General features: G+C 36.8%; 1 protein-coding gene across 2 annotated transcripts in view; it reads left to right on the forward strand.

Annotated features, from left to right (window-relative positions):
* FOCAD (focadhesin) overlaps positions 1 to 27662 on the forward strand; it is a 309592-nt gene that overhangs the window by 84231 nt on the left and 197699 nt on the right. For both annotated transcript variants that reach the window (XM_082470462.1, XM_082470463.1), the window contains exons 8-11: positions 1334 to 1540; positions 9399 to 9486; positions 12419 to 12621; positions 22170 to 22427. In XM_082470462.1, coding sequence (XP_082326588.1) covers positions 1334 to 1540; positions 9399 to 9486; positions 12419 to 12621; positions 22170 to 22427 — 756 coding nt within the window. The remainder of the gene's footprint in view (positions 1 to 1333; positions 1541 to 9398; positions 9487 to 12418; positions 12622 to 22169; positions 22428 to 27662) is intronic.

The following is a 27662-nucleotide window of genomic DNA, read 5'->3' on the forward strand; positions in this document are numbered from 1 at the left end:
TCCATTTTGTATTTATGGAATTGTCTTTTTCTGGACTTAACCTGCCTTGAACTTCACTGTTGACTTTGGTCCCAGTAGTTCTTTTTAATTGTGACTCTTGTCATCTCACATATTATTCATTGCACATGTTCTATTTCTACATAAAGAGAAGCCATTACTTACAAAGTATTCTTGTTAAGAATTTTGGTAATGTTAAAGATTAGAGAGCCTTTAATGCTAAGTTGCTGAGGTTGTCTTTCAAAAATTTTTTTTATCACGGAAAATTTCAAGTATGTACAAAAAAATGCACTCAAGGAAATATATTGTCAAATAAACATGGGGCTTTACTTTGTTTTAAATTCCTTTCTTTTCTTGGTGGCCTTTTGCCTTTGCCATTGTATATTTGCAAAAGAATGAAATAATTTAGCTGCTGAACTGTTCACATTTATTTTTTATAACTTAAGTATTCTCTGCTGTCTCCTCCCCTTGATCTTTTAATAGTTTTTTTTCTTCTTGTTTGTTCGGAATTAACTTCTCTCTCTGTGTATAACATATAGTCATTTTGGGTTATTATGGTGGTAACGACTGGTGAAAGGTACAGCTGGTTAACTGTAGGCTTTCCTCTTGATGAATTTAACAGACACAAGGCTCCTGATTGAAGCAGATGGTTCATTGTTTGTAGTCTCTGGGAAATGCCAGTGTGTCTGTGAGCAGGACCATATCCTTAATACTAACTCCAGAATTTTGATCAGAACAGCTGGGTTTGAATTGAATTGGGATTTTCAAGAGCACCCAAGTCCTTCCTATCTAATACATTAGCCAGTTGAGAAGACACTACCATTTGAATGTCATCTTTCACTACATCTGCCAAGTGTGGAAATGATGCTCTCAGTTAAGGTTGTCTGAGCAAATTTCGTTCAGATGAAGGGCTTAGCAGTGCATTAGAATAACACGCCAACCCTTTTCTTCCAGGTAGCTATGCTGAAATTATAGAAAAGAGAGTCCATTTGGAGAACTCAGAACCAACTTTAATTAATTTCCTTCAACATGTTGGTACTGTCATGTAATTTGTCTTTAAAAATCTGCACTCAGAGTTGTTAGAAAAATAAATGAAAAGAATTTGTGCCAGCCAGCAGTAACAAAAACAGTAGCAAATTGTGTTTTGGTTAGTGACAAAAGGAGAAAGCAGAGTTGTATGTTTTAACTCTCTCTGAGTTACATAAATTTCTTCATCCCTTTTTAGTCTTTATAGGTTTAGAGGAAAAAAAATTTATTGGTAAAGCTTCTTGTATAAGCTAAAATTATCCTTTGGTTTGTGTATTATTTTAATATCACAAGATTGTTTCTCAAACAGATAAGAGATTTGATACAGACAACAGAAGTGATGCTGTTTATCGAAGAAGTATATTTAAGCCTTTTGCGTCATCCTGTTTTCTGGAAAATTCAGCTTATCCAGATGACCCTTCAGCTGCTGTGTGTCTGTGAAGTCAGCTTAAACATAACTGGGGAATGCTCATCTTTAATTCACCTTTTAGAACACAGTGTTGAACTTCTGAAGGAGGTAAGGATAGTAAGAAGTTTTAATGTCAGTTATCACTTAAGTAGGTCTTTTAGTAACAGGGTGGGTGTACTCTCTTACTTTCTTGCATATCAAAGGTGTTTTGATCTAATACTATTAGATCATTACTAGTAATGCATCAATAGTACTACTATCATTTATTATAAAAATGAATCATTAAATACTCTTTGGAGCATCAGTTAAGGGTCTACCACTGTGGTATTTTTTCATTTATTCATGTAGAACACAAGTATTGAACACTTATATGCTACACCCTATAGAAGAATTCAGTTGACCCTTGAACAACTTAGGAATTAGGGGTGCCAATCCTCATATAACTTTACAGTCGGCTCTCCCTCTCTGGGGTTCTGCATCCGTTGATTCAACCAACCGCTGATTGTGTAGTACTGTAGTACGTATCTATCGACAAAAATCCATGTACAAGTGGACCTGTGCAGTTCAAACCCATGTGTTATTCAAGGGCCACTTGTACTTAGATGAAAAGGCCATTCTGTGACCTCAAGGGGCTTACAAACATGCAAATAAATAATTGTAGTACAATAAGGTAAATTGCTTGTATGGGGGTATATTTAAAGTACAATGGGAGCACAACTTAAGGGAGGTAGGGCATGAGTTCAGATTTGAGGAAGTCTGAGTAGGAGTTTGCTTGGTACAAACCAGAGGCTGGGAAGGCATTCCAGCTGCTGGAACAGCATGTGCCCAGGCACAGAAACGTGAGCGAGCAGGCAGGCATGGCTTGTTCAGAAAAAAAGTGTTGAGTGTTGCCAAAGGATTAAGGTGTAAGAGATAAGGCTGGGCCTATCATGAAGGGTCTTCCATACCACACAAATGAGCTTACATCTTATCTTCTAGGCAGTGGCATGCTACGGAAGAGCTTTCAGCAAAGAGGTGCCCTCATATTTTTGTGTGTGGAAGATCATTCTGGTGGGAGAGTGGAGGAGGGTTTAGAGCAGAGCGACACTGATAGGGCAGGAAGTGAGGAGGGATGTCTTAGACTGCTAGGGCTGCCTTAACAAAATATCACAGACTGAGTGGCTTAAACAACAGAAATTTATTTCTCACAGTTCTGAAGACTAGGAAGTCCAAGATGAGGGTGCTGGCCAATTTGATTCCTAGTAAGGGCTCTCTCTCTTCCTGGCTTGAAGAAGGCTGCTCTCTCACTGTGTCCTCACAAAGCGGAGAGAGAGCAAGAATGAGGTCTCTATTGTTTCTTCTTATAAGAACACTAATCCTTGTGTTTTAAGGCCCCACCCTTATGATCTCATTTAACTAATTACTTCCTTACCCCAAATACAGTCAATTGGCACTTAGGGCTTCAACGTATGTATTTTGGTAGGGGGGATCTCAGTCCATGGCAGGGGCTAATTAGGGAAATTAGAACAGGAAAAGAGAAATATAGGACGTGAAATCAATAGGGCTTTGTGGTTGATTACATGGTCAAGGAGAAGGTCCTCGGTAGAGTCTCAGCTTTCTCTTTCGGGCAACTGGATGGTGCCCTTCACTTGAGAAATGGTAGCTGATGCTGAAGGGAAGATGATAAATTTAGTTTTAGATATGCTTGGTTTGAGGTATGCATGTGTCATAGATGGATATATGGTTTTAGAATTCAGGATAGAAGCCTAGGCGAAAGGTATAGACTTGTAAATAGATTTCTACTTTGGGGTGGAAGTTTTAACCGTGGACTTCATGACAGGGCTTGGGATAGAATTCCAGGGGCTGTTAATATTTGAAGTGTACTGATAAAGAGAAGTCTGAGAAAGTACAGCTAGAAGGATTGTATAACAAGCAGAAGAGACAGATGACCATTCCCCCTTTTGAGATACTCCATCCCATGTCATCTGTCTCAGACATGAAAATCAAGGGAAGGAATATCTCAAAAAGGGGAATGGTCAACAGTGTCCTGGGGAGAGGATTTAAGTACGGGATAGAAAGTCCCCTTAGGATCCAGCAAGTAGAAATTTATTGTTCATATTAGAGGAAGCAGTTTCAGCAGAGTGATGGTGATAGGAACCAAACTGGAATAAGGGAGTGAATGGTAACTGAGGAAACAGAGAAAGTGAGTGTAGATTTTGGTGGGAGGTGGGAGCCAAGGAAGGCTCAAGTAAATCTTTTGTAGTTTTGTGACTAGCATGGTTACATGGATGCTGGGACTTTATATATAATATTATATAATGATATATTTGTGTTATGTTAATATTGTATATATTATCTAGTATAATAGTAATATATATAGCAATATTAAAAATTTGTGTTATAATATTATGCATATTATCTATTAGATAGAATAGTAATATATAGTAACACATAATATATGGTAATATATGTTATAAATTATATAATTAATATAATAAAATAATAATGTCATTCCTATTCAGATGTTTATATCTATTATATATAGTTATACCTATTAGATATAGCTATAATAGATAATATATTGATATATATTATTATACTAATAATACAAAAATATATAGAAAATATTATATAGATAATATTGTATAGTTAAATTACTTGGAATTGCCTGTCTTAACCATAAATGTAATGTACTTAACAGGTAAATCCCATAATGTTCCTTTGTGTTTGTGTAGATTTATGTGAGTAGTAGACAGTTTTTTACGGCAGACACTTTGCTATAGCAGTTAGGTGAAACAGACAAGATCTGTGACGTTTATATTCCAGTCAAATTGTTCAGACTAGAGTGCATAAAAATCACTAGGCAGATTTTATTAAAAATGCAGGACTTCCCTGGTGGCGCAGTGGTTTAGAATCCTCCTGCCAATGCAGGGAACACCGGTTTGAGTCCTGGTCTGGGAAGATCCCACATGCCACGGACTAATTAAGCCCGTGAGCCATAACTACTGAGGCCCGCACGCCTAGAGCCCGTGCTCCGCAACAAGAGAAGCCACCGCAATGAGAAGTCTGCTCACTGCAACGAAGAGTAGGCCCCGCTCGCTGCAACTAGAGAAAGTCCGTGCGCAGCAATGAAGACCCAACACAACCAAAATAAATAAAATTGATTCTAAAAAAAAAAAAAAAAAAAAAGCAAATGCCTAGGGCCTACCCCTAGAGGTATTGAATTAGCAGGGCTGTGTGGGGCCCAAGCATCTGCATTTTAAACTAGTACCCTCAAATAATTTTCAAATTTTTTTTTTTTTTTTTTTTTGCATGTAAGGCAAACATCCTTGTAAGCATCAAACAGAGCAAGAAACAGAACTTTTCTGGCCACCCCAGAAGTTTTCCAGGAGCCCAGTCCTAATCACAACCTCCTTTCTCCCCTGACTATCCTGACTTCTATAGTAGTAGCTTCTTTACGTTTCTCTATAGTTTTACCGCCTATGTGTGTATCTGTACATATCATAATACAGTTTTGGTGTGTGCATGTGTGATCTATCTTTTAGGTATCTTTTACACTAAAGATGGTCTCCTTCCATTCCTTTCCCTACCTCTTTTCTTATTGGCAGTTTGTTTACATATGGAAAAACCTGGCTTATGTGAGCTATGGAGTTTTGTACATCTTGAAATCTGCTGATTGAACCTTGTGGCTCACTTTGACATGTTTCCCAGTTAACAGGTAGTTGGCTGTAGAGGCTTGATCAGATTCAGGTTTTTGTTCTGTTTTGTTTTTCATTTCTAAGACTACAGGGAATGGTGTGTTCTTTCATCAAGAAGCACATAATATATGTTGCTCTTCTTTTTATGATGTTGGTCGCTGTTGATGCTCGATGCCTAGTTCCATTAATTCATTAGGAGTTAAAGAAATGATGGTCTAATTCTATCTATTCTTCTTCATTTATTAGCTGGAATACTTCTATTAAAAGAAATATTTGGTTCCATCTACTATTTGGTTATCCAGTGGTAGAGTTTATATAGAAAATTTCGGATAAATGCTTGACTCTTTCCCTTTACTTACTAATTTCTAAAAGTAGTGTGAACTTACAGATTTAAACATATTTGATGCAATTCAATTTCTTACAGATAATGTCCATATTAAAATTCAAATTGTCCTGTTTTTGGCCAGTAGGAATCTTTTTAAGTTGGCTCTTGAGTTCAACTTTAAAAATATTACTGATTTTTATTTATTTTTATTTTTGGCTGTGTTGGGTCTTCGTCGCTGTGTGAAGGCTTCCTCTAGTTGTGGTGAGCGGGGGCTGCTCTTCGTTGCGGTGTGAGGCCTTCTCATTGCGGTGGCTTCTCTTGCTGTGGAGCACGGGCTCTAGGCGCGTGGACTTCAGTAGCTGTGGTGCGCCGGATCTAGAGCACAGACTCAGTAGTTGTGGTGCACGAGCTTAGTTCCTCTGCAGCATGTGAGATCTTCCTGGACCACGGATTGAACCCATGTCCCCTGTATTGGCAGGCGGATTCTTAACCACTGTGCCACCAGGGAAGTCCCAAAAATATTATTGATTTTAATGTAGAATTACAGAATACTTTTATTTAGAGCAATGAAATGGTGTCTGTGGGAGAAGGTCATATTTATATTGTGTCTTCCTTCTGCCCAATATTTTAACAGTTTTAGAAGGAAGTAAAAAATATGTAGAACTGTTAAAATACTTGTGTTATGAAATTTCCTGTCTCCCAACTCTGTCCCAGTGTTTCTGAGGTGTAAAAAAAAGCCTAGGAAAATTAATTTGCAAACATATATCCTTTAGGTCTATATACCCTTTAATTTGAAACAAAATGAAGTAGAATAAATCAATCTTATTTAGAGGCTATACCTGTATTCCTATATCACTGAGTTTATCAGCTAGATATTCAATTCAAATATTACATTAACTTTTCTTTTCCCCTTTGTTCTTATTCTACTTTTATATTGGATTTATTTCATTGCACACTGAAAATGGATGTATTTCTTAGGCTACTTTAGTTTCAGTATTTGGTCTTAGTTGAACTATGTTTAGCCTTATTTAAATGATAACTTAAGGTGCTTTCCATTTCAAGCAAAATATATGTACTATTTTTTTCTATAAATTTATTTATTTATTTACTTTTTATTTTTTGGCTACATTAGGTCTTTGTTGCTGCACGTGGGCTTTCTCTAGTTGCGGTGAGTGGGGGCTACACTTCGTTGCAGTGCACGGGCTTCTCATTGCAGTGGCTTCTCTTGTTGAGGAGCATGGGCTCTAGGTGCGCAGGCTTCAGTAGTCGTGGCACGTGGGCTCAGTAGTTGTGGCGCACAGGCTTAGTTGCTCCACGGCATGTGGGATCTTCCCAGACCAGGGATGGAACCCATGTCCCTTGCACTGGCAGGCAGATTCTTAACCACTGTGCCACCAGGGAAGTCCCGAAATATATGTACTCTTAACAGAAAATGATATTGATTGTGAGGAGACTAGGTAGCTCTCAAAGTGAAGAGTGCTATACATCCCAGCTTTAGTAAGGCTGGGGACCCCTGTTCCCTAACACATTGCTATCAGATGATTCAGTCCCACCCACCTTTCTTCACTGTGTATCTCAGTTTACGTTGTCAGATTCCTAGGAAGAATGATCTGATTGGCCCAGCTTGGATCAGTCAACTCTGAGCAGAGGACAGTGTAGGTAGAAAAGCCATGACAGGGGATTGTGTGAGCTGGGCTGCCGTCTTTGTTGTGTCTGCTTCAGATACCTCTGATGTACCTCTGATGTAGGGTGGACTCCAAGGGTTTGCTGTCATTAAGACTCCTGTGACATCTGTGGTCCAGTATAAAGGCATTTCTTTACTTCTTCAGATAGGCTCTGAGTTAGCCTTGGTTCCCCCAGAAGTAGACCCTAAGTTTCCCTAAAGGCAAAAGCAGAACCTGGGTTTCCACAAATGCAAAGGTTTATGCAACAGGAGTTCATTTGCAGGTGTGATCTCAGGAAGCAGGTGGGAGAGAGACAAGAAGAGTGAAATATTAAAGATGAGAGAGACAATGCAAGTATTATCAAGTTGGCCACTGCTATAAGCAATCAGTTGCTCGATATCACAGAATATGCTGAGAAGTGTTATGGAATATGTCTCAGAACCTGCCAGAAGGATCCAGAATAAAGGGGGAAGCGTTTGTCCCTGGGCTTCTTTTGCCCATTTGTCAAGCCTGTGGGGCTTTAACTTCCCTGTACTTCTGGATCTCTCAGTGGCCTGGGACAGGAAGCAAGAGTTACTACAGCAATAGCTGTAGTATTTGAAGTAGCACACGAGATGTCCAACACAGGCTTTTATTAAAAGAGCTCATTAAATGATGCCATTCTCAGGTGTTCATTAAAAATCAGTCAATCACACAAAAAACTTGAACCTCTCAGAATTGTAAGCAATTTAAGATCATCTAGTTTAATCATTTACCATTACTTTTCCTTATTTTTGGTGTCTTGCTCCTTAGTTCTTTTCCTTTCACCCTCCTTTCTGAACAGGCCAGTCTCACTCTTCCTAGAGGACGTCATTTTCATTTATGCCTTCATACCTTTAAGTTCCATTCCTTTAAAATGCTTCTAGTGCATTTCAGAACCCTGAGAAGCTACTTTGTGGCCCTTCCAGTGATAGCCTGTGTGAAAAAGGCTTTCCAATGATATCATTAGTACAAGTAATACTTTGATTTGTCTCTTGGTAGCTAGTAAATTTGAAATGTAAATGACCTTGCTGAGTTTTGCTTATTTGGTTGGTTTTTTTTTTTTAAATGAACATGCAAAATTTAAATGCAGTTGAGCAAAATGGGAAAGAATGGTGTGATGGTGTATACTGGAAATATATTGGTTTCAAAATGCATTTGTTGTCCTTAAATAGATAACAGTTGCTTCATTATTCTCAACTATATTTCAAAACAGTGAACACATATAGGCCCCAAGACACAAATTGGAATATATTCCATTAGAAAAATCCATACATTTTCTTCTTTTGCTAGTTGTTAAAAGTCCATAAACGAGCACATTAGAAGATTTTGCAGTTTAATTTCACTTTCAGATGGTATAACTAAGATGTAGATATACATTTATTAATTTGTCCCAGAGTTGATAGTATTTCCAAAATTGTAACTTCTGAGTGTGTCAGACTAAGTTGTTTTCTCTTGAGTGTTTAACACATGACTCTACCTCACATTTTCTTTTTTTAATTTTTGTGGTTTTTTTTAATTTTTATTTTTTGCCTGTCCTCATGATTCATAGGTATTTCTGCTCTGCAGGCACTTCTGTAAATTTCAGAATGAAATAATTTTAGCAAAGTGTGCTGGGCCTTTCTTCTTTAGTTCCATAATACGTTATAATTTTCTTTATTTAGAAACTTCAAGTACTATCTTATGCCACTTGCATTTTACTTATAAGAAGTTAATGTACATATCCTTTTTTTCTTTTTCATTTCATTTTACTTGGTAAAATTAATGACTTTAAGTTTCTATCGTTATTGCTTTGCTGTATTTAAATATACTTAATAAATTACTGTAATTTAAAAATAATCTCTGCTTCTCTGGTACTGTTTCTTTTATTATAATAACAAGATTTATTAAAATTTGTTAAGTATAATTTATTATGTAAGTTGTATAGATGAATCATGTCTGTATTAGGTAAGCAGACAATTGAGCTACTTTCCAGAAATGAAATATTCTTAAGTATGTCAGGTAGTGTTCAGTGGTTTGCAAAGACTGACTGTTTTGAAGACTACAAGTTTTTCCTCTGAATTAATTTGGTTTATAGTTTATTGCTTTTTGGCCAGATATAACAGTTTGAATTTATATGTGACTGCTGTGGCCTTCAACAGTTCTTCCTTTAATACAGCAGGCTTACTGTAAATAATTTTGTACGATAGGTTTATAATATTTCATGTTAAATATACTCTTCCTGGATACATGTTATAAAGCCTTGGCTCTGGAAACTTCTTCAACTCTTTACTTTTTTTTAGGATTTTCCTGTTGAACCAGTCATACTTGGAATAGCTTTACTACTACTACAGACTCCGGCAAGTCAGCAGAAGCCAATCTTAAGTCTAGGTAAATAAAAATACACTCACAAGAGTAAAACATTAAGTATAACACAAGTATTGGCAGGAGTCACTTGAACTACATTTCTTGCTGTGCTGTAGAAAAAAAGTCCTATATACTTTGAGTGTCCATTCTGAAATTTTTCTGTTTAGTCATTATCAAATAGAACTTTCTTTTTCTTATCCAAAAAGGTGTTTTGTGCAAGGTTCCATATACCATAATTTACCAAGTATCTCAGCTGTTCGTTAGGACATTATGATCTAAATCATATGGCAGTGACATTGGTAAATATTTTGAAGGGCATGCCAGCTTATTCACACTTGTATAGCAAACAGAATCAATAGCATAAAACCCTTGAAGGAAAATAAGTGTTTAGCATTTGCATTTGTTTTTAAAACTCTGTATACCTGTACTATTCAAAACTGGTGCCACATTGAATGATACTTAATGTATGATTATTCTATTAACCTGCCTAGAACAAATGAAAGATAACATTCTTCTGACTATCCAGTATTGACTTAAAGAAAAGTGAGGAATGGGGCTAAAGGGAGGCAAAAGAAGTTCTGTTTACGAATAATGTGGTAAAGAATCAAGGTGCCAGGTCTGGCAGATTGGCAAACAAGTCACACTTTTCAAATGCGGCTTTTACATTAACGTTGCCTCGCTTTAGTTGGGCCACCATAATCCATGTAGTCATGTAGGATCTTGTCTAAATTATGATGTATATGTATGATGCCATGATATATTGATACATTGCCACTTTCATTTTTAGAAGGTGCTTGAGGTAAATACCGATTGTGTAGCTCATTCTTCTGGGCATTTTAATTCATCATGATTTTGAGGGTGAATTGCTCTTTCACTTACGGTCTGTCTTGGAAATGGCTTTAGCACGTGGAGGGGACCCTTGGCTGTTTTAAGGGCTTTGATTCCTACCCTGCTTTTGCTTATTGGCCCTATGCTCTTTGTACCCTCCTCCCTAGGCCCTTTCTGAACTGCTTTTGCCGTTTTTTCCCTTACAGCAGTACGCACGACATCCTCCTATAGGTATAATTTTCCAGTCCAGTTACTTCTGACAGCCATAGTTTTGTTATTTTTTAAAAACAGCTTTATTGAGGTAAATTTATTTAACGTGTAGTTCACCATTTTTAAGTATACAATAACGTGCTTTTTAAAGTAAATTTAGAGTTGTGCAACCAGCACCACAGTCTAGTTTTAGAACATTTGCATCAACCCCCCTCCGCCAAATTTCTTGTGCCCATTTACAGTTAATCCTCGTTCCCACCCTCAGCCCCCCAAACACTAATGTGCTTTCTGTCTCTAAGTGTGTCTTTTCTGGGTATTTCATTCAAATGGATTTTGTTTTTTGACCAAAAAAAAAAAAAACATTTCAAAGCCACAGAGAAACCACATTCCTAATTCTGAAGCTATAGTCCTTTATTGTGGCTCATGTATGATAGGCTGATACAGGATCAAACACTCCAATACTTTTATTATTTGTTGGATAGAAGACTTTTTCTTTTGTAAACCAGTGTCTCTGATTTGAAGTTACTTTAGATAGATTGAATAAACCATATTGAAAACTATTGAGCCAGTGTGTCATGTTGAAAAGTAATGAATAACTATTGTTTAGTAGATTGGGAAAGAGTGTTCAAAGAAATAGGATAACCAAGAGAATATTTGTTATTTCAAATTTTAAAAATGCACAGCACTGATACAATGTTATGCTTCTTAATTATTAACACTGGCCTTGATTGTAAATAGCAATTTATAAAAATGCCTGGAAGATCCATAGTAAGGAATATAGAAATGTTTGTATTATATGAATTTCATGTTTTGTTAAAGATAATGGATTTTCATAATAACTGACAATTATGGATTAAAACTAACATTTAGGCAAAAAATGTAAATTAGTAGTGTCAGAGCCGCAGGGGTTTGTATTTCATGCCATGTTCAGGTTTGACTTCCAAGTGATTTAAAATATAATATTGGACTTCCCTGGTGGTCCAGTGGTTAAGACTTCATGCTGCCACTGCAGGGAGCGCAGTTTCCATCCCTGGTCAGGGAACTAAGATCCCGTATGCTGCGTGGCACGGCCAAAAAATAAAAATTAAAAAAAAAAAAAATAGTACTGGTAATTCACTGACGTGATTTAAGGTTTATAGAATTTTTTTAGTGTAGTGGGGAAGTTAGTTGATTAATAATCTTGCTCTGCAGCCTACAAATAACAGCTTTCAGTAAATCAGCGTTCATTCAGTAACTGAAAAGAAAGTATATTTATTCTTTAATCATTCTGTTCATAGTCTAGGGGAGACTCTACACGTAAGTAAGTGATTGTACATGTGTGTATGTTTCTGATGTGTAAGTTGAGTTTCCATGTTAAAAACAAGAATATAAAAATGCGTTAGATTGTTTTGCTGCTTATGGACTTTGAGACTTTGCTGATTTGCTTCTTAGCAATTACAGCTGAAGGACAGCCCTGCTTCACCTTGTTTACTTCTGCATCTCGATACAATTCTCAGCTGGGTTTTTAAGAGAAGCACACATGTTGATCTTGTTATCCACAGATCAGGAGCTCTGTGGTCTCTTGGTTCTGTTTGTTGAGGGCAGAGGATCTGACAGGACCTAAAGGCAAAAGTTGAATTTTAAAGGAATTCACATTGACCTCAAAAGAGTTGATTTTACTTTTTGACATATGATATGCATTATCTCTAAGAGTATCATCAAGTTTTCAATTATATACATTAACAGCTTATTTTAGCTAAGAGTTAATTGTTACGTTCTTTTTATTTCTAAAAGGATAAGGTTTATCATCTTAGTTATGTGTCTGACCCAATTGTAAAGGGGCAAGAAAACTTTTTGCATATTACTCTTAAACAAAATAGCATTTTATTTGACTGTAGTATTAATTTTAAAAACTGTAAATTGTTGTTTTGATAACTAGCTCTGAAGCTTCTCTCTTCTGCTGAGGGTCAGAAAATCCCAAAGTCCTCCTTGCTGTTAGTGATGCCAGTTCTGCAGATATTATCTTCTACTGCCTTGAAAGACTGTATATCCCCGGACGAAGAAGGACCCTCTAGGCAGCAGTTGGCTCTAAACCTTTTAGAAATGGTACAGCAGGAGTGCTACAGAGACGACCACCAAAAGGTAACGAGTTCGTCCTTGTTTCTCTTACATAAAGGTTAATTGGTAATGTGGGGTTTAAGTCACTGCCGATAATCTCACCTCCTAATGATGCATCTGTCTGGGTTTAAATTCTGTCATTGAACTTTACCGTTCTGTCAGGCAGTGGTGTAGATGTTAGTATATTCTTCTGGACTGTGAGGGGGCGGTAGTCCGGCTGTGAAATAAGTTTTGGAAATGCTGTGTAATCTCTTTTGCTTGTTGAGTTGCCGGTGTACCTTAGTAATTAAAGGTCCTGAGGAATCCTGCAGAAAAGGAGCTAGTTCTATTTAACCTAGTGCTTCTCCAACATTTCTGAGCATGGAGCCCTTTTTTGTCATCACTGTCGATTAGTGCGGCGTATTGCTAGACCTGCCACAATCCATGGTGGGGAATCTCAGTTGCCTGGAAGTTCTGGGATCTGTAAGAACTAAGAGGCTTTTGATGCCTCCTGTATGTGGCCCTACTCTGCTGTCACACTCCATTCCTATCCCTGCCTGCGGGCTTCTTACCCCACTCTGCTCTGTCAGCCTCACTGTTCCTGTTAGAGTAATGTAGAGGTATTGTCAGTGTCTCGTTAGTGGCTGGGTTCTAGGCCTATATTCGTCAGACTTTTTCTTTTCTGGTACTTGAGTTTTGCCTTCGGTAAAATGTAGCATTATTCCCAGCTACGACGTTTATGGGGATTGAATGAGGATTAAAGAAGATAAAACTGGTGAAGCATCTTAAGTCGCCAGAGAGAGAGGCATTACATAAAATGCAAGCTAGTGCCTCAGTTGTTCTGTCTGCAAAAGCAGAGATTCCTCTAATAATGTATCAGTAAATGTTCTGGCAGCAAAAATCCAGGCATTGTCAGGGATTGCTGGTCCTGTTCCTTGTTTGATCATACAGCAGAGAGTAGCCTACAGGCAAATTGAATGTATGCTACAGTTTCCTCAATCCTAATTGTTTGACTAAAACTTTAAAACTTGAAATAGGTAATTGATTTGCATTAAGAGAAGGAAGTTCTTGCATCTGCTCTGACAGGACTACACGCTGTGGCCAAAAATTTCTAATAGCCTTTTACCTTCCCCCTTGGTTTGCCCATAGAGAACAATACTTGGATTCTGAATGGGGGTAGGGACAGGACACTATGTCTGAGAGTTCTGTTCCTTTAAATCATGAGTGATGTGCACTGATATCTAATGTGTAAGTACTCAGCTTACTATTTGTTCAGGTGTGAGTGAATCTTATTCATCAGCACTAATAGCTGGATTTTTCTCTTCAGCAGCTGGTGAAGAGGGAGGAGGAAGGAATGCTATTAGGGTATAAATGCCTCCTGATGCTAGTGTGCTGCTTTCTTGAGCCTTTGAGTGGATATATGATCATCCTTTAAAATAATTTAAGCCACAGTTTACTGTTGGCTTTTCTTCTGCACCCGTCCGGACTCTAGATTCCAAACATACCTGTAAATTTAACTTGCCCCAAACTCTCCGAGAGTCTCTTCCTGAATCTTTGCTTTTGCACAGGATGCTCTTTTGTCTCCTTTGCCTGATCTACTCATTCTTCAAGACCCAGCCAAGTGTTCTCAGCCTCCCTGAGTCAGAATTCATTACTCTCTTTCCTTTGCATCCAAGTACTTTTAGCGTTACTCAGTTGTGTTGTGTCTTAATTTAGGGGGTACATATTTGTACCTTCGACTATGCTGTGAGCTCACTGAGGGGAGGAATCTTGGCCCTTTTCACACTTTGCCTTTATTTTCTAAGCATGTTAATATTTAAATTGCAACAGTTGTTGAACTTTTGGTATTTTTTCCACCCTAGGTGTTTCTGCATTATCTTTTTCAGCTGATTATAGATGGGAAAATTAAAAATACCTTAGCAGTTGTTAAACTGAATACTCTGTTTCCCACATACCTAAAGAAATAGGTAACACCCTGGCTTATTTGTCTTTGCATCCTCCACACCTGACCTACTGTTGGCCGCTTAGTAGACATTCAAGAAATTTCCGTTCAATGAGGAATGTGTGCTTCTGATACAAATACACAAAATCATTTTACTGTCTTGATTTATTACAGAAAGACTTTGTTTAAAATCACAGATTTTTGTCGTTTATATTTTTATTATTTATTTTTAAATTGGTGACTCCGACTTAAGAGTGTTTGGTTTAGAAAAAAAGCATTTCTTCAGAAGTGCAATTCTTCTGATAAATGAAACCAAGGGTAAATATACTGTACCATGTAGTTCTCTATTACCTATCCATTTCTGAAATGGTGATAACCATGAAATAAAACATATTTTAACTTATCCCAATTTCTAAGAATTAAAAAAGATACCAAGCCAGCCATTCATCTCTTTAAAATAAAAGATTAACATGAAAAACAGGATCCCTTTGTAGCTATTAAATGTGATATTTAAAACCACCTATTTGTGTTCTCCTAGGTGAAAAAATCAAACACTGGTTGTAAACTCTAAAGTCCTTAAAATCTTGCTGCCCCCTACCCCAAAGAATGTTGCGGGGAGGGTGGAGAAAGCACCAGTGTATGAGTCAGGGTCTAGTTAGGAGAGAGAAACCACACTGATAATTTGAACAAAGAAAAACTTAATACGAAAAATTGTTAACTAGTAAAAGGTGTCTAATTATTGAAAGCTGTAAATGAGGCTGTAAGGAATATTGCAATAACAAATGTAGGGAGCAGTTACTACTTCTAGGACTGAGGGAGAGTGCACAAGGATGGAACTAAATGGATCTCCCCGCTCAAGGCTGATATCACAGCTTGTTGGAAAGATTGTAGTTATGGCCTGCTAGCTGGTGAAGTGTGCTGGGAGTGCCGTAGGCCAGAGCTGGGTCACAGGAAGCCAACTGCTGGGGTCTCCTGTGTGCCCCTGGCAGCCATGGATGGGTGAGATAAAGTGGCAAAGAGACTTAAAAGCTAAATTCCTGCAATTATATAGTAGGGCAAGATTCAGCTCTGGAGAACTGTTTTAGTCAAGAGAAAGATTTAGAGACAGTGTGACTGAGCTAGGATTTGTCATACATTTATTCATTTGTATTTTTTGATAATGTACTTTATTCAAACTTAAGTAAAGTACTGTGAACTTTATTACCTTGGAATAAAGCAGTGCCTAGTAGGTTTCGTTCACAGTTGCTTTGAAGTAGTATATAGTAAGCAGGAAGCATTTTGAATATTTGTCTCTTAAAAAAATCAAAATTTGTAATAGATTGTTGTCCTATTTATAGCTAAAGTTAACATTTATTGAGCACATGCTCTGTGTAAGAAGTTATGTGGGTCAACTCATTTCTCACAGTACCTTTGAAATAGTTTTGTTTTGCCATTTCCAGCTGTGTGGCCTTGGACTAATGGTTGAAGCTCTCCGGCCCCTGGCCAGATGGGCAACAAAGCCCCTGCTTCATGGTGCTGTTTATTAAGCATGTCTTACGTTCAGGCTCCATTTTAAGTGCTTTGCCATATATTAAGTCATTTGATTTTATCTCAAACTCTTTGAGGTAGCTAATATTATTGGTCTAATTTTATCCAAGAGTTAACTGAGGCGTAGAGAAGATAGATAACTTGCCAAGGGTCATGCAGTGGGAGGCTGGTTATTTTTTAAAATAGATTTATTGAGATAAAATTCTCATACATATGCTTTACTCATTTAAAGTACACAACTCAATGGCTTTTAGTATATTTGCAGAGTTGTGTACATAACACCACAATCAATTTTAGAACCCTTTTATTACTCCGAAAAGAAACTACTCCCAAATAATATTCCATTGTATGGAGATACCACGTTTTATTTTTCCATTCATCCGTTGAACATTTGGGTTATTTTAATTTTTTGGCTATTGTGAATAATGCTGTTATGAACACTCCTATACAAGTTTTTGTGTGGACATAGGTTTTCATTTTTCTTGGGTAGATACCTAGGAGTGGAATTGCTAGACCATATGGTAACTCCATGTTTGATCATTTGAGGAGCTGCCAGACTTTTCCAAAGCAACTGCACCGTTTTACATTACCACTAGCAGTGTATGAAGGTGCCAGTTTCTCTACATCCTTGCCAACACTTGTTATTGCCTGTCTTTTTTATTATAACCATGCTAGTGGGTGTGAAGTGCTATTTCGTTGTGGTTTTGATTTGCATTTCCTTGATGATAGTCTTATAATACTCATTTTACAAGTGAAGAAATTGAAATTAGGGAGGTTAATTAACTTCCCCTCATTACACAGGTAGTGGATGGTAGGATTGAGATTCAGATTTTGTCTGTTCGACAAATAGAGTTTAGATTTGCCTGTACTCTATTGCCTCCACTTTGTTTTTTTGAGTTTTTTTTTTTGCTGAACAGTAATTTATCATCTTTGTGCTGAACTTGGGAGTTAATAACAGCGTTTCAGATTTACAGGGTAACAGTAAATCAATAGTAAGTTGAAGTAAACTGGTTTCTTAAAAGCTTTTCGTTGGAAATTAAAAAGAATTAGATCTTATGCTTCTATCATTGTCTATTTTTTAAACTTTTAATTTTATATTGGAGTATAGTTGATTAACAATGTTGTGATAGTTTCAGGTGTACTGCAAAGTGATTCAGTTGTACATATACATGTATCTATTCTTTTTCAAATTCTTTTCCCATTTAGGTTATTACATAATATTGAGCAGAGTTCCTTGTGCTATACAGTAGGTCCTTGTTGGTTATCCATTTAAAATATAGCAGGGTGTACATGTCAATCCCAAACTCCTTAACTATCCCTTCCCCCCACCTTTCCCCGCTAGTAACCATAAATTCGTTCTCTAAGTCTGTGAGTCTGTTTCTGTTTTGTAAATAAGTTCATTTGTATCATTTCTTTTTAGAGTCCACACGTAAGCAATATCATACGATATTTCTCTTTCTCTGCCTGAATTACTTCACTCAGTTTGACAATCTCTAGGTCTGTCCATGTTGCTGCAAATGGCATTATTTCGTTCTTTACAATGGCTGAGTAATATTCCACTGTATATATGTGTCACGTCTTCTTTATCCATTTCTCTGTCGATGGACATTTAGGTTGTATCCATGTCTTGGCTACTGTAAGCAGTGGTGCAATGAACATTGGGTTGCATGTATCCCTTCGGACCATGTTTTTCTCCGGATATGTGCCCAGGAGTGGGATAGAAGTGTCATATGGTAGCTCTATTTTTAGCTTTTTAAGGAACCTCCATACTGTTCTCCATAGTGGTTGTACCAGTTTACCTTCCCACCAACAGTGTAGGAGGGTCCCCTTCTCTCCACAACCTCTCCAATGAGATACCACCTCACACCAGTCAAAATGGTTGTCATTGTCTTCTTAATAACATGGATACCGAGGGTGGTGTTCATTGTCTTTTGGTGATAATTAACCACTACCAAGCCTCTCAGCTCTTGACTAGATTCTTCATAGAGGTGTAGAGTTGAAGGACACTCTTTAAGGCTTTATCTTTTCCAGTCTTCTGCTTCTGGTCTGGTGAGTGATAAATCCCTTCTAGCAAAAACCGGTCCTACTTTTCAGTGTCTCTAGGTTTGTTTCCACATTCCCTCTCCTGATCAAATCCTGGCCCCATTTTTGTTAAGCCTGTTTTAGTCAACATAATAGATAACTGTTGTTCTTTTAAGTTAATGAAAATCTGCATTGTTCACCTGCATTCACGATTTATTTGTCAGTCCTCTTTAGACAAAGAAGTACTAGCAGATGTCTTATTGTTAATATTTAGTGTACCTGAAAGTTTTTATTAGTTTTTTTTTTTAAACATCTTTATTGGTGTATAATTGCTTTACAATGGTGTGTTAGTTTCTGCTTTATAACAAAGTAAATCAGTTATACATATACATATGTCCCCATATCTCCTCCCTCTTGCATCTCCCTCCCTCCCACCCTCCCTACCCCACCCCTCTAGGTGGTCACAAAGCACCGAACTGATCTCCCTGTGCTATGCGGCTGCTTCCCACTAGCTATCTATTTTACATTTGGTAGTGTATATATGTGCATGCCACTCTCTCACTTCATCCCAGCTTACCCTTCCCCCTCCCCGTATCCTCAAGTCCGTTCTCTAGTAGGTCTGCGTCTTTATTCCCGTCTTGCCCCTAGGTTCTTCATGACCTTTTTTTTAAGATTCCATATATATGTGTTAGCATACGGTATTTGTTTTTCTCTTTCTGACTTATTTCACTTTGTATGACAGTCTCTAGGTCCATCCACCTCACTACAAATACCTCAGTTTCATTCCTTTTTATGGCTGAGTAATATTCCATTGTATATATGTGCCACATCTTCTTTATCCATTCATCTGTTGATGGACACTTAGGTTGCTTCCATGTCCTGGCTATTGTAAATAGAGCTGCAATGAACATTTTGGTACATGACTCTTTTTGAATTATGGTTTTCTCAGGGTATATGCCCAGTAGTGGGATTGCTGGGTCATATGGTAGTTCTATTTTTAGTTTTTTAAGGACTGTCCATACTGTTCTCCATAGTGGCTGTATCAATTTACATTCCCACCAACAGTGCAAGAGGGTTCCCTTTTCTCCACACCCTCTCCAACATTTATTGTTTGTAGATTTTTTGATGATGGCCATTCTGACTGGTGTGAGATGATATCTCACTGTAGTTTTGATTTGCATTTCTCTAGTGATTAATGATGTTGAGCATCCTTTCATGTGTTTGTTGGCAATCTGTATATCTTTGGAGAAATGTCTGTTTAGGTCTTCTGCCCAGTTTTGGATTGGGTTGTTTGTTTTTTTGATATTGAGCTGCATGAGCTGCATGTAGATTTTGGAGATCAATCCTTTGTCAGTTGCTTCATTTGCAAATATTTTCTCCCATTCTGAGGGTTGTCTTTTCATATTAGTTTTTTGAAAAGTAAAGGTTCGCAACTATTTTACGTCTGAAGATGATTTGCAACCATTTAATATTCAGTTAAATGTTATTTTTCTGTGTTTTCTTCTCTCTTATTTTTTTATTGAGATATAATTCACCTGACATAAGCCTCTCTTTTATTTTTAAACATTTACTTTCTTCTCTAAAACACAGGGCCTACCAGCACATTCACAGGTCCTCCCCCAGGCGGTGGGGGTAGGATTTGGTAGCTGGTGCTGAGAGAAAACCTTTGGTGGCACCTTTGCCCTGGGACTGTGCCAGTGGCAGCTGTCACTCAATGGGACAGAGAGGCCGTTCTGTGATCTCTTATTCAACATTGTGCCTTTCTCCTTTCCTCATTGCTCTACCTTAGGAAAACAAACAAACAAAAAACAGAGCCTAAGCCTGGACTAATACTTTAAGCAAAGTAGGATTACTTTTCTGTTTCACTATGTTTACTCTGTAATGTTGCTGCTTTTGACTCGAGTTATGGTTCATGGTGATTTCCAATTATTTTCTCTTATACTCATATCTAGCAATTTTATTTTTCTCTCCTAAAGATGACAAGGATAATATTTTTCTTCCCTCTGCAACTTTAGGCACTGTGCTAGGTGCTTTGTGGATACTATCTCATTATCAACTTCAATAATTTTGGCAGGAAGGTAGGCATTACTTCCGTATTACAAATGAGGAAAGTAAGGCTCAGAGAGTTTGCGTAACAGCTGATAGCTGGCATGGCTGTGCTAAAGTCCTGGTCTTTTAAATCTCAAGTCCAATGCTATTTGTCATTAGGCTAAAGAAATTGACTCTCGTCTTTAATGAATTCCATCTTCTTGGGAAAAAAATTCTTAGACAGGATTATAATAAATTAGGTATCATTTAATTTTAAAAATTTATAATTTTTAAAATAGTAATACATTAAAATGGTTCAAGAATTATAAATGGTGTACAATGAGAAGTCTCTTTCTCACCTGTGATTCTGTTTGTCCAGTTTCCACACTCTTAAAATAGAAAATGAAGATTAGTAGTTATTAATTTCTTCTATATTTGTCTAAATACTTTACTTTGTGTGTATACACACACACATATATATGCAAATACAAATATACAGTCTCTATGCTTTCCTTTAAAAAATTAATTAGTAGCATTTCAGGCATACTATATGTATCTTGTATTTTTCTGTGTGAGATCTTTTCCTATCAGTAAAGATAGAGCTTCCCTGTATGTTTTTATACTGGCATTTACTTTCAAATAAAGGTTATCTTCATTCTTAAGCATATACCTGAAATAACTGAACACCTATGTTCTCACAAAAACTTTTACAGCAATATTCATAGCAACATTATTTATAATAGCCAAAAAGTGGAAACAACCCCAATGTCCATTAACTGATGAGTGGATAAACAAAATATGGTATATCCATACAGTGGAATATTATTTGACAATGAAAAGAAATGAAGTATTGATATCAGCCACAACATGTGTGAACCTCGAGAATATGCTAAGTAAAAGAAGCCAGTCACAAAAACCCACATACTGTGTGGTTCCTACTATATAAAATGGTCAGAATAGAAACAGAAAGTAGATTAATGGTTGCCTGGGCCTGGGGGTCAGAGGGAATAAAGAGGGACTGTTAAGGGGCACGGGGTTTCCTTTTGAGGTAAAGAAAAATGTTCTAAAATTAGCTGGTGATGATGGTTACACAATTCTATGAATTACTAAAATTCACTGAGTTACAAACTTTAAAAGGCTGGATTTTATGACGTGAATTATATCTCAATAAAGTTGTTATTAAAAAGTTTTATAAGGCTTAACTTTTACTTCTCATCCTTTCAACTGTTATTCTTATCCATGTAAGTCAGTCTCCAATAACAGGACAGTTATAATCTAGAAATTTCTAATTTGTCTCATTGCACTCTAAATGAATTGAATTATTTTTTGAGCAGGCAATATCTAATTCCTCATTAATGTCCGTGGCTTCTCCCGAGCCATTCGGGCACACAACTCACATTGGCAGAGTTCTATCCAGTCTCTGACCCTGACTGCACCACTTGACTTCCATGAGGAGCCATTCCTCAGATTGACTTAAGTATAACATCTTCTTTGGGTATCATTTCAATTTAGAGCTGTCAGGCTATTTCTTGCAGGAGTTATGCACAATTATTAATGAATTTCCAGGCTCCAGCTGAACCAACTCTGTTCCTATCAACAGACTGTCTGTTACAAAAATGAATTGTCCTCAGTCCAAGTCTGCCATCTGCCCCGAGTTGCCTCTTACTGGGGCCTGGAGCTGGGCAAATACAGTGTTATTTTTCTATCTTCCCTCTCACTGGTAAATACTTCTTAAGTGGTAATGGCTTTTCCCAAACTCTGTTGCCTCTGGGTTTTGTATATTGACTCTTTTTTCTTTTTCCTGCCTTAACTGGGAGCGAATGGTAAACATGAGGAAAGTTGGTAATAAGCTGTTCTAGAGTTCCACCTGACAACTATTTTCTTTTTGTGTAATCCCATTAGCTTAAATACGTGCAGAGAGGTTTTGGGCAGGAATGGAAAATTTTGTATTCATTTTGTTGGAAGGATTGATTTCTTACAATGAAATATAAAAAATAAATGAATGTCAGAAATGTATTCCTGACGGATAGATTTATCTCATTTATTCATGCCTTTTTTTGTGTTTACTTTTCAGCTCTCCTACAAGCTTGTGTTCCCCATAACCAGCATGTATGGTTCAATATTTACAGCCTGGAGGATCCTTGAAGTAATGAGAGAAGAGTCTGCGACAAGTGACTGGTTAGCTTCCGTAGAGTCATTGCTCCCTATTACCACGGCGATCCCTGCGCATGTTTTTCTTCTGCTGGCTTACCTCCTTGTTGAAGATAAAGGACGAAATCTTCGTCAAATACTGAAGGTCACTACAGAATTTGCCCAAGCTGATTCCTCTCAGGTAAAGCAAGAAAATAATGGAGCAGTAATGGGGGTAAAGCTTAATATTGGAATTGTAGATTATTCTTTCATTGTGGATAATTTTTATCAGAGTTTTAGAGTACAGGTTGCTTTTTTTTTTTTGCTATCTTTATTTTCCCAATTTTTTCTTTTTTCTCCTTACTCTGAGTTGATGTCTACTTCATGATGCACACGTTTCTTTAATGAAAGCACACTTCGAAAGAGAATCTACACATGATGCTAATCTGTTATTTTTGTTATTGATGGATTTGCTAATTTGTAATGCTTTCATTAACTCTTACACCCTATTCCAAGATGCATATACCTTAGTTCTCATATCAATCTTTTAAGGTGGAAAAATTAATTCAGAATAAATGGGCCTATATAATAGGAATTAATCTCTTTTTAACTTCTTGCAATTTGATCGTATTTTTATTCAGTCATTTAATAAACAAAAAAAATAGTGGGTCGTTGTTTTTTTTTTTTAATTTATTTATTTATTTATTTTTGGCTGTGTTGGGTCTTCATTTCTGTGCGAGGGCTTTCTCTAGTTGCAGCAAGCGGGGGCCACTCTTCATCGTGGTGCGCGGGCCTCTCACTATCGCGGCCTCTCTTTGTTGCGGAGCACAGGCTCCAGACACGCAGGCTCAGTAGTTGTGGCTCATGGGCCCAGTTGCTCCAGGGCATGTGGGATCTTCCCAGACCAGGGCTCGAACCCGTGTCCCCTGCACTGGCAGGCAGATTCTCAACCACTGTGCCACCAGGGAAGCCCTGGGTCATTGTTTTATATGGCACTGATCAACATGCTGATCATGTACCATATAAAACATGCTGATCAGTACTATATAAAACAACATATTAAAGATATGTTGTTTAATAATAATATGTTTAATAAACATATTAAACATATTAAAGATAAATAATCATTTTTCCTATCTGCACAGTTCTTGGAGTATAATAAGATAACCATCAGACATTATTAATAAAACTCCCCCCCTTGCCTTTTAAAAACTAACCATATATTTAGCATAGACATCTGTAATTTTTTTTCTATTGGATTGAATCTCTAGAATGCATTTCCTGTGAAGGGAAGGATTTCCTAACCAAGTAGGTATGGCATTTTTATTATCTTCTCTATCTTAGTGTCTGTGCTTGTGTTCTTTTTCAAGCATGGTGAAGAAAAAGTCCATCTCTTTATGGAGTGTTCCTATAGGAAAATAATTTGGTGTTGAAGGTGGGATAAATATGTTTCTATAGATAATGAAGTTAATGTATTTGCAATTCCTTTTTGTCCCCAACTTGTCACGCTCATTCCGTTTTGTCAAGTAAACAACTGCTATCTCACAAAAGTTTTCCCTCTGACTAGATTTCTCTGTCTGATTCTGCAAGTGGATCCGTGATGTATTCAGAGTACCTTTGTCTCACGGTGTATGCGTAACATGAAACACTTCAGCTTGCTTCCTACTTTATTTCTCCCTTCAGCTTCTGTAACAATCCTAATTCTACCAAATGTTTTTTATCACTGTTGACACCTTGTAGGATTATCTCTTTAGAATAGTTAATGCACAGGTAACGCCTGGAGATTATCTGAGGAAGTCATACCGTAGGTTACCTGACCTATGTTTACCACTGGTGTAGAACATGTGTTATATCAATATATGTATTGATACTTAGGAAATGCACTTAGTCTTTGAAGTTCTAGGGTGATCCAGTATCCTTGTAAACACTTTTCATGTGTGCCACGAAATGGAAAAAGTTGGGAAGTACTGGGGTGACCATCCCGGTTCATTTATTTATTCAATAAATGTTTATTAAGAAGCAGTGCTATAAATTAAAGTCAGTATGTTACACTTCTGTTGATAATTTCTAGGAAGTTTTTAAAGAAGTGAGAAAAAACACCCCATGTAATTTTGCTTGTTAAGGTGAATGGTAGGGTAAAATGTTGAAATATAGTTACCCAAACTCATGCAGAAGCAAAGGCAATATAATTAATAAGAACTTACAAGTGGAGTTATTTAAGTCTTTTGAAAAGGATAAAAGAAGACTAGAAGTAGGAGGTAGTGTTCTTCACTGTTCCTTATGAAGTGACCATATCATATCATTTCTCTGGCCTTTAGCTACAAGGTAAAGCAGCCTGAAGAAGAGGATTGAATATTTTGAAAAAGCAATTCTCTAATTGTAACTGCTTGGTGTAGATTCAATTAGATGAGTTAGGGTTGAGATCTATTATTGGAGGAGTGTTTTCTATTTCTTTCATTAAGTTGACATGACTGCATGAAATGTATTGTTTCATGTGTGTTTGTCATTTCTTACCTTATAAAAAGAAGGTATATTATGTTTAAGCAATCATTGGCTCAGATTCATGGGAGAGTCAATACTAAAGAAAAGTCTTAGACTACTAATAAGCAGATACTAAGTAAATAGGTATGTAAGAATAGGAATTTAGAGGCTGTCTTCTACCTCTGTTTTGGTGGTCACTTAACCTCTTATATAGAGTTCACTGGCCTGCAGTATTGTGTTTGTGTGACACCATAATTTATTGTAAGAATTCTACTGTAAGACCTTGTGAGAGAAAATATTTGAAAAGTTTGAAAGAGATGTGCCATATTTGAAGTGTGTTTAGTGTGATTATGATTATTATTATTCATTCTAAGGTATTAATAGAAATTATTTTTGATAGTACTTATTCATAGTAATGCAAGTTATCAATATCAACTAATACCTTTAGTGTTAATAATGATAAGAAAATATATTTCTTTAAAAATGTGATTATTCTTCTTGATGGATGGATCCCCTTCCCCAGTGAGTTTTCATCCTTAGTCCCTCACCGTGTTCCCCTGTGGCATGCGTTTTGTGTTGGGTTTAATACATTTAGGGTCATGGAAGTCTAATGGAGCTAGGTAGGTTGAAGGGAACTTGGCCTTGTGAGTACCATTTTAGAGTTAACTGGATACAGATGATGGTGTTAAAATAACTAGATAGTTACTCAAGGCCACAGCAATAAATTGACACTTGAAAAAAATAGTAAGGAACTTTTTGTTTCCATATCTAGAAATGCTGTCAGCAGTTACTGATAATCCATATAGTCTTCTTATCCAGACATCATGAGACTTAATTTGCAGAAGATACAAGCTCAGGTCAGGCAGCTCTCAGTAAAAATTAAGTGCCTTTTCTTTCTTGGAAGGAATGTCTTAGAGTGTTCTGGGGAGAGATCCAAGAATGAGCATCCTGTGTGAATTCCCATGGAAGTCGTGAAAGTTTTAAACACATTGATTTAGTTTAGAGAGAGATTTTCGTATCATAGTCTGTGCTTATAATATATGGGAATACCATCTAATTCCTAAATTAGTGTTTTTTTCTGGAAATTGCAGTTGATGGATTCATGTGCTTTTCGGTTATGTTTATATAACAGTTCCTGCCTTTCTGATACTGTGAGTAATGTTTTTTTCCCCACAGTTTGATGTAAATCATTCATGCTGCCTTCAGAGATGCCTGAATGACAGTTGAAGCACATGGCTTCATGGCTCATAAACAGTAACGTCCTGTTGGGCTTATTCTTTCTTCTTCAGAGAGCTATTTCCTAACTCTGATTTGTCCAGATCTGGTCACATCTAGTTTGAAATCAGTGGTAGTGAATATAAACATAGGCTCTAATCAAGGGATAATGTGAACGCCAGGCTTAAATAAGGACATTTTCTAAATTTTAATTGAATGGTTTTTTAAAGGGCAATATCAAATCATATTTTGAACTCTTATTAAATGATTGACTAATCTATGAAACATGATTGTGGACAGTTTGGAAATGTCTGAGACTGATACAGCCTCCTTAAGAAGAGGTTAATAACCCTTAATCAACACGTGTTGATTGACTTCCTATCTCCCCTTTCAGGTGAGCCCAGCACAGTGACAGGTCACTAATTAAGAACCACGTCTGGCTCTGTGACCTGCACTGTGTGCCTCTATACAAACTTAACTGGTGATAGCACCAGTTCTGTACCACTTTCCTCAACCCATTCCATATACCTGATTGTATCTTGCTTCTAAGACTCTCAGCCAGAAACCTTACTTTTTCTTCCTCTCTTCCTAACTCTCATTTCCCTTTTGGATTTTATGTTTAGTTCTTTGCCAACTCTGACCTTGGTTTCCAGTAATATCCCACCCACGTTCCTTCTGGCAGCTTCAGGTAAACTTCTCTCTGTGTCTACGTGGGACTCCCCTGCCTTCCCCCAGTTCCCCACAATATTACTCTGGCCCCTGGCCCCTTGAGAAGAAAGGGATATTATTCATCTCTTAAAACCTTCTCTAATATCTATTGGCTTAGCTATATTATATTAGCTATATCATTGGCTAATTATTACAATATTATATAATATTTAATATATTAAGTATATAATTGTTATAATAACCACTTATTATATTAGCTATATTATTAACTATAGCTTCCCTCTAGCTATCGGAATTGACATTTCTCCATCTGAAGCATTATATCCTAGAGAATAATAGAGGTGTTGGAGGAGGAGTCTACTTTTCACATAGATACGTGATTCTGCAAAAGACTATAGGTTATTAAATGCTTAATAGTATGTCATATAAATAGATGTAGAGAGAACACCTGACAACAGATTATATTCTCTTTTGTAAATCCAGGCTGCTTGTTAGTGGTTTTAAAACCTAAGAAAATATGTTTTCTTTCTGTTTCTACCTATATTGTTAAGAGTTTACGGCAAGATTAAATACTTAGGCATCTGAATTGAGGATTAACTATGGAGATGAGTAATTTTTAGATAGGCTGAGATGGTTTAAAGTAAAATTTTACAGTAGCTTAGTATTTCAACTTCAGTGGAAGAACTCTAACTGCTACATGTAAGGCATAACAATTTCTTTTTCACTAGTTTATAAAATGGAATATGCCAAAGAGGAAAAGTTTATAAACTTTGACTTTAGAGAACCGCAAGTTCCTTCCTTAAAATCTACTCTCACCAAGGACCTTATCAAATTAAGTTTTGTGAAACCCAATGCCTCTTTCAAATCCTTGGTACTTGCTTGCTTTTCTCTTGTTTGGAATTGGGGATAGAGCTGTGTTTTTTTGTTTGTCTTATTTTGTTTTTGCTTGCATTTACAACTCTGAGGACTTTTACTTCCTTTTTACCTTTTGGTTGTTAAGTCTCACTAAAGGTCTTACTTAATGGGAACAATTGCAATCTTTGATAATTTTATTTTATCCTTTGTAATGTTT

This window comes from Balaenoptera physalus (assembly GCF_965194825.1).
Source record: "Balaenoptera physalus genome assembly, chromosome: 7".
NCBI lineage: Eukaryota > Metazoa > Chordata > Mammalia > Artiodactyla > Balaenopteridae > Balaenoptera > Balaenoptera physalus.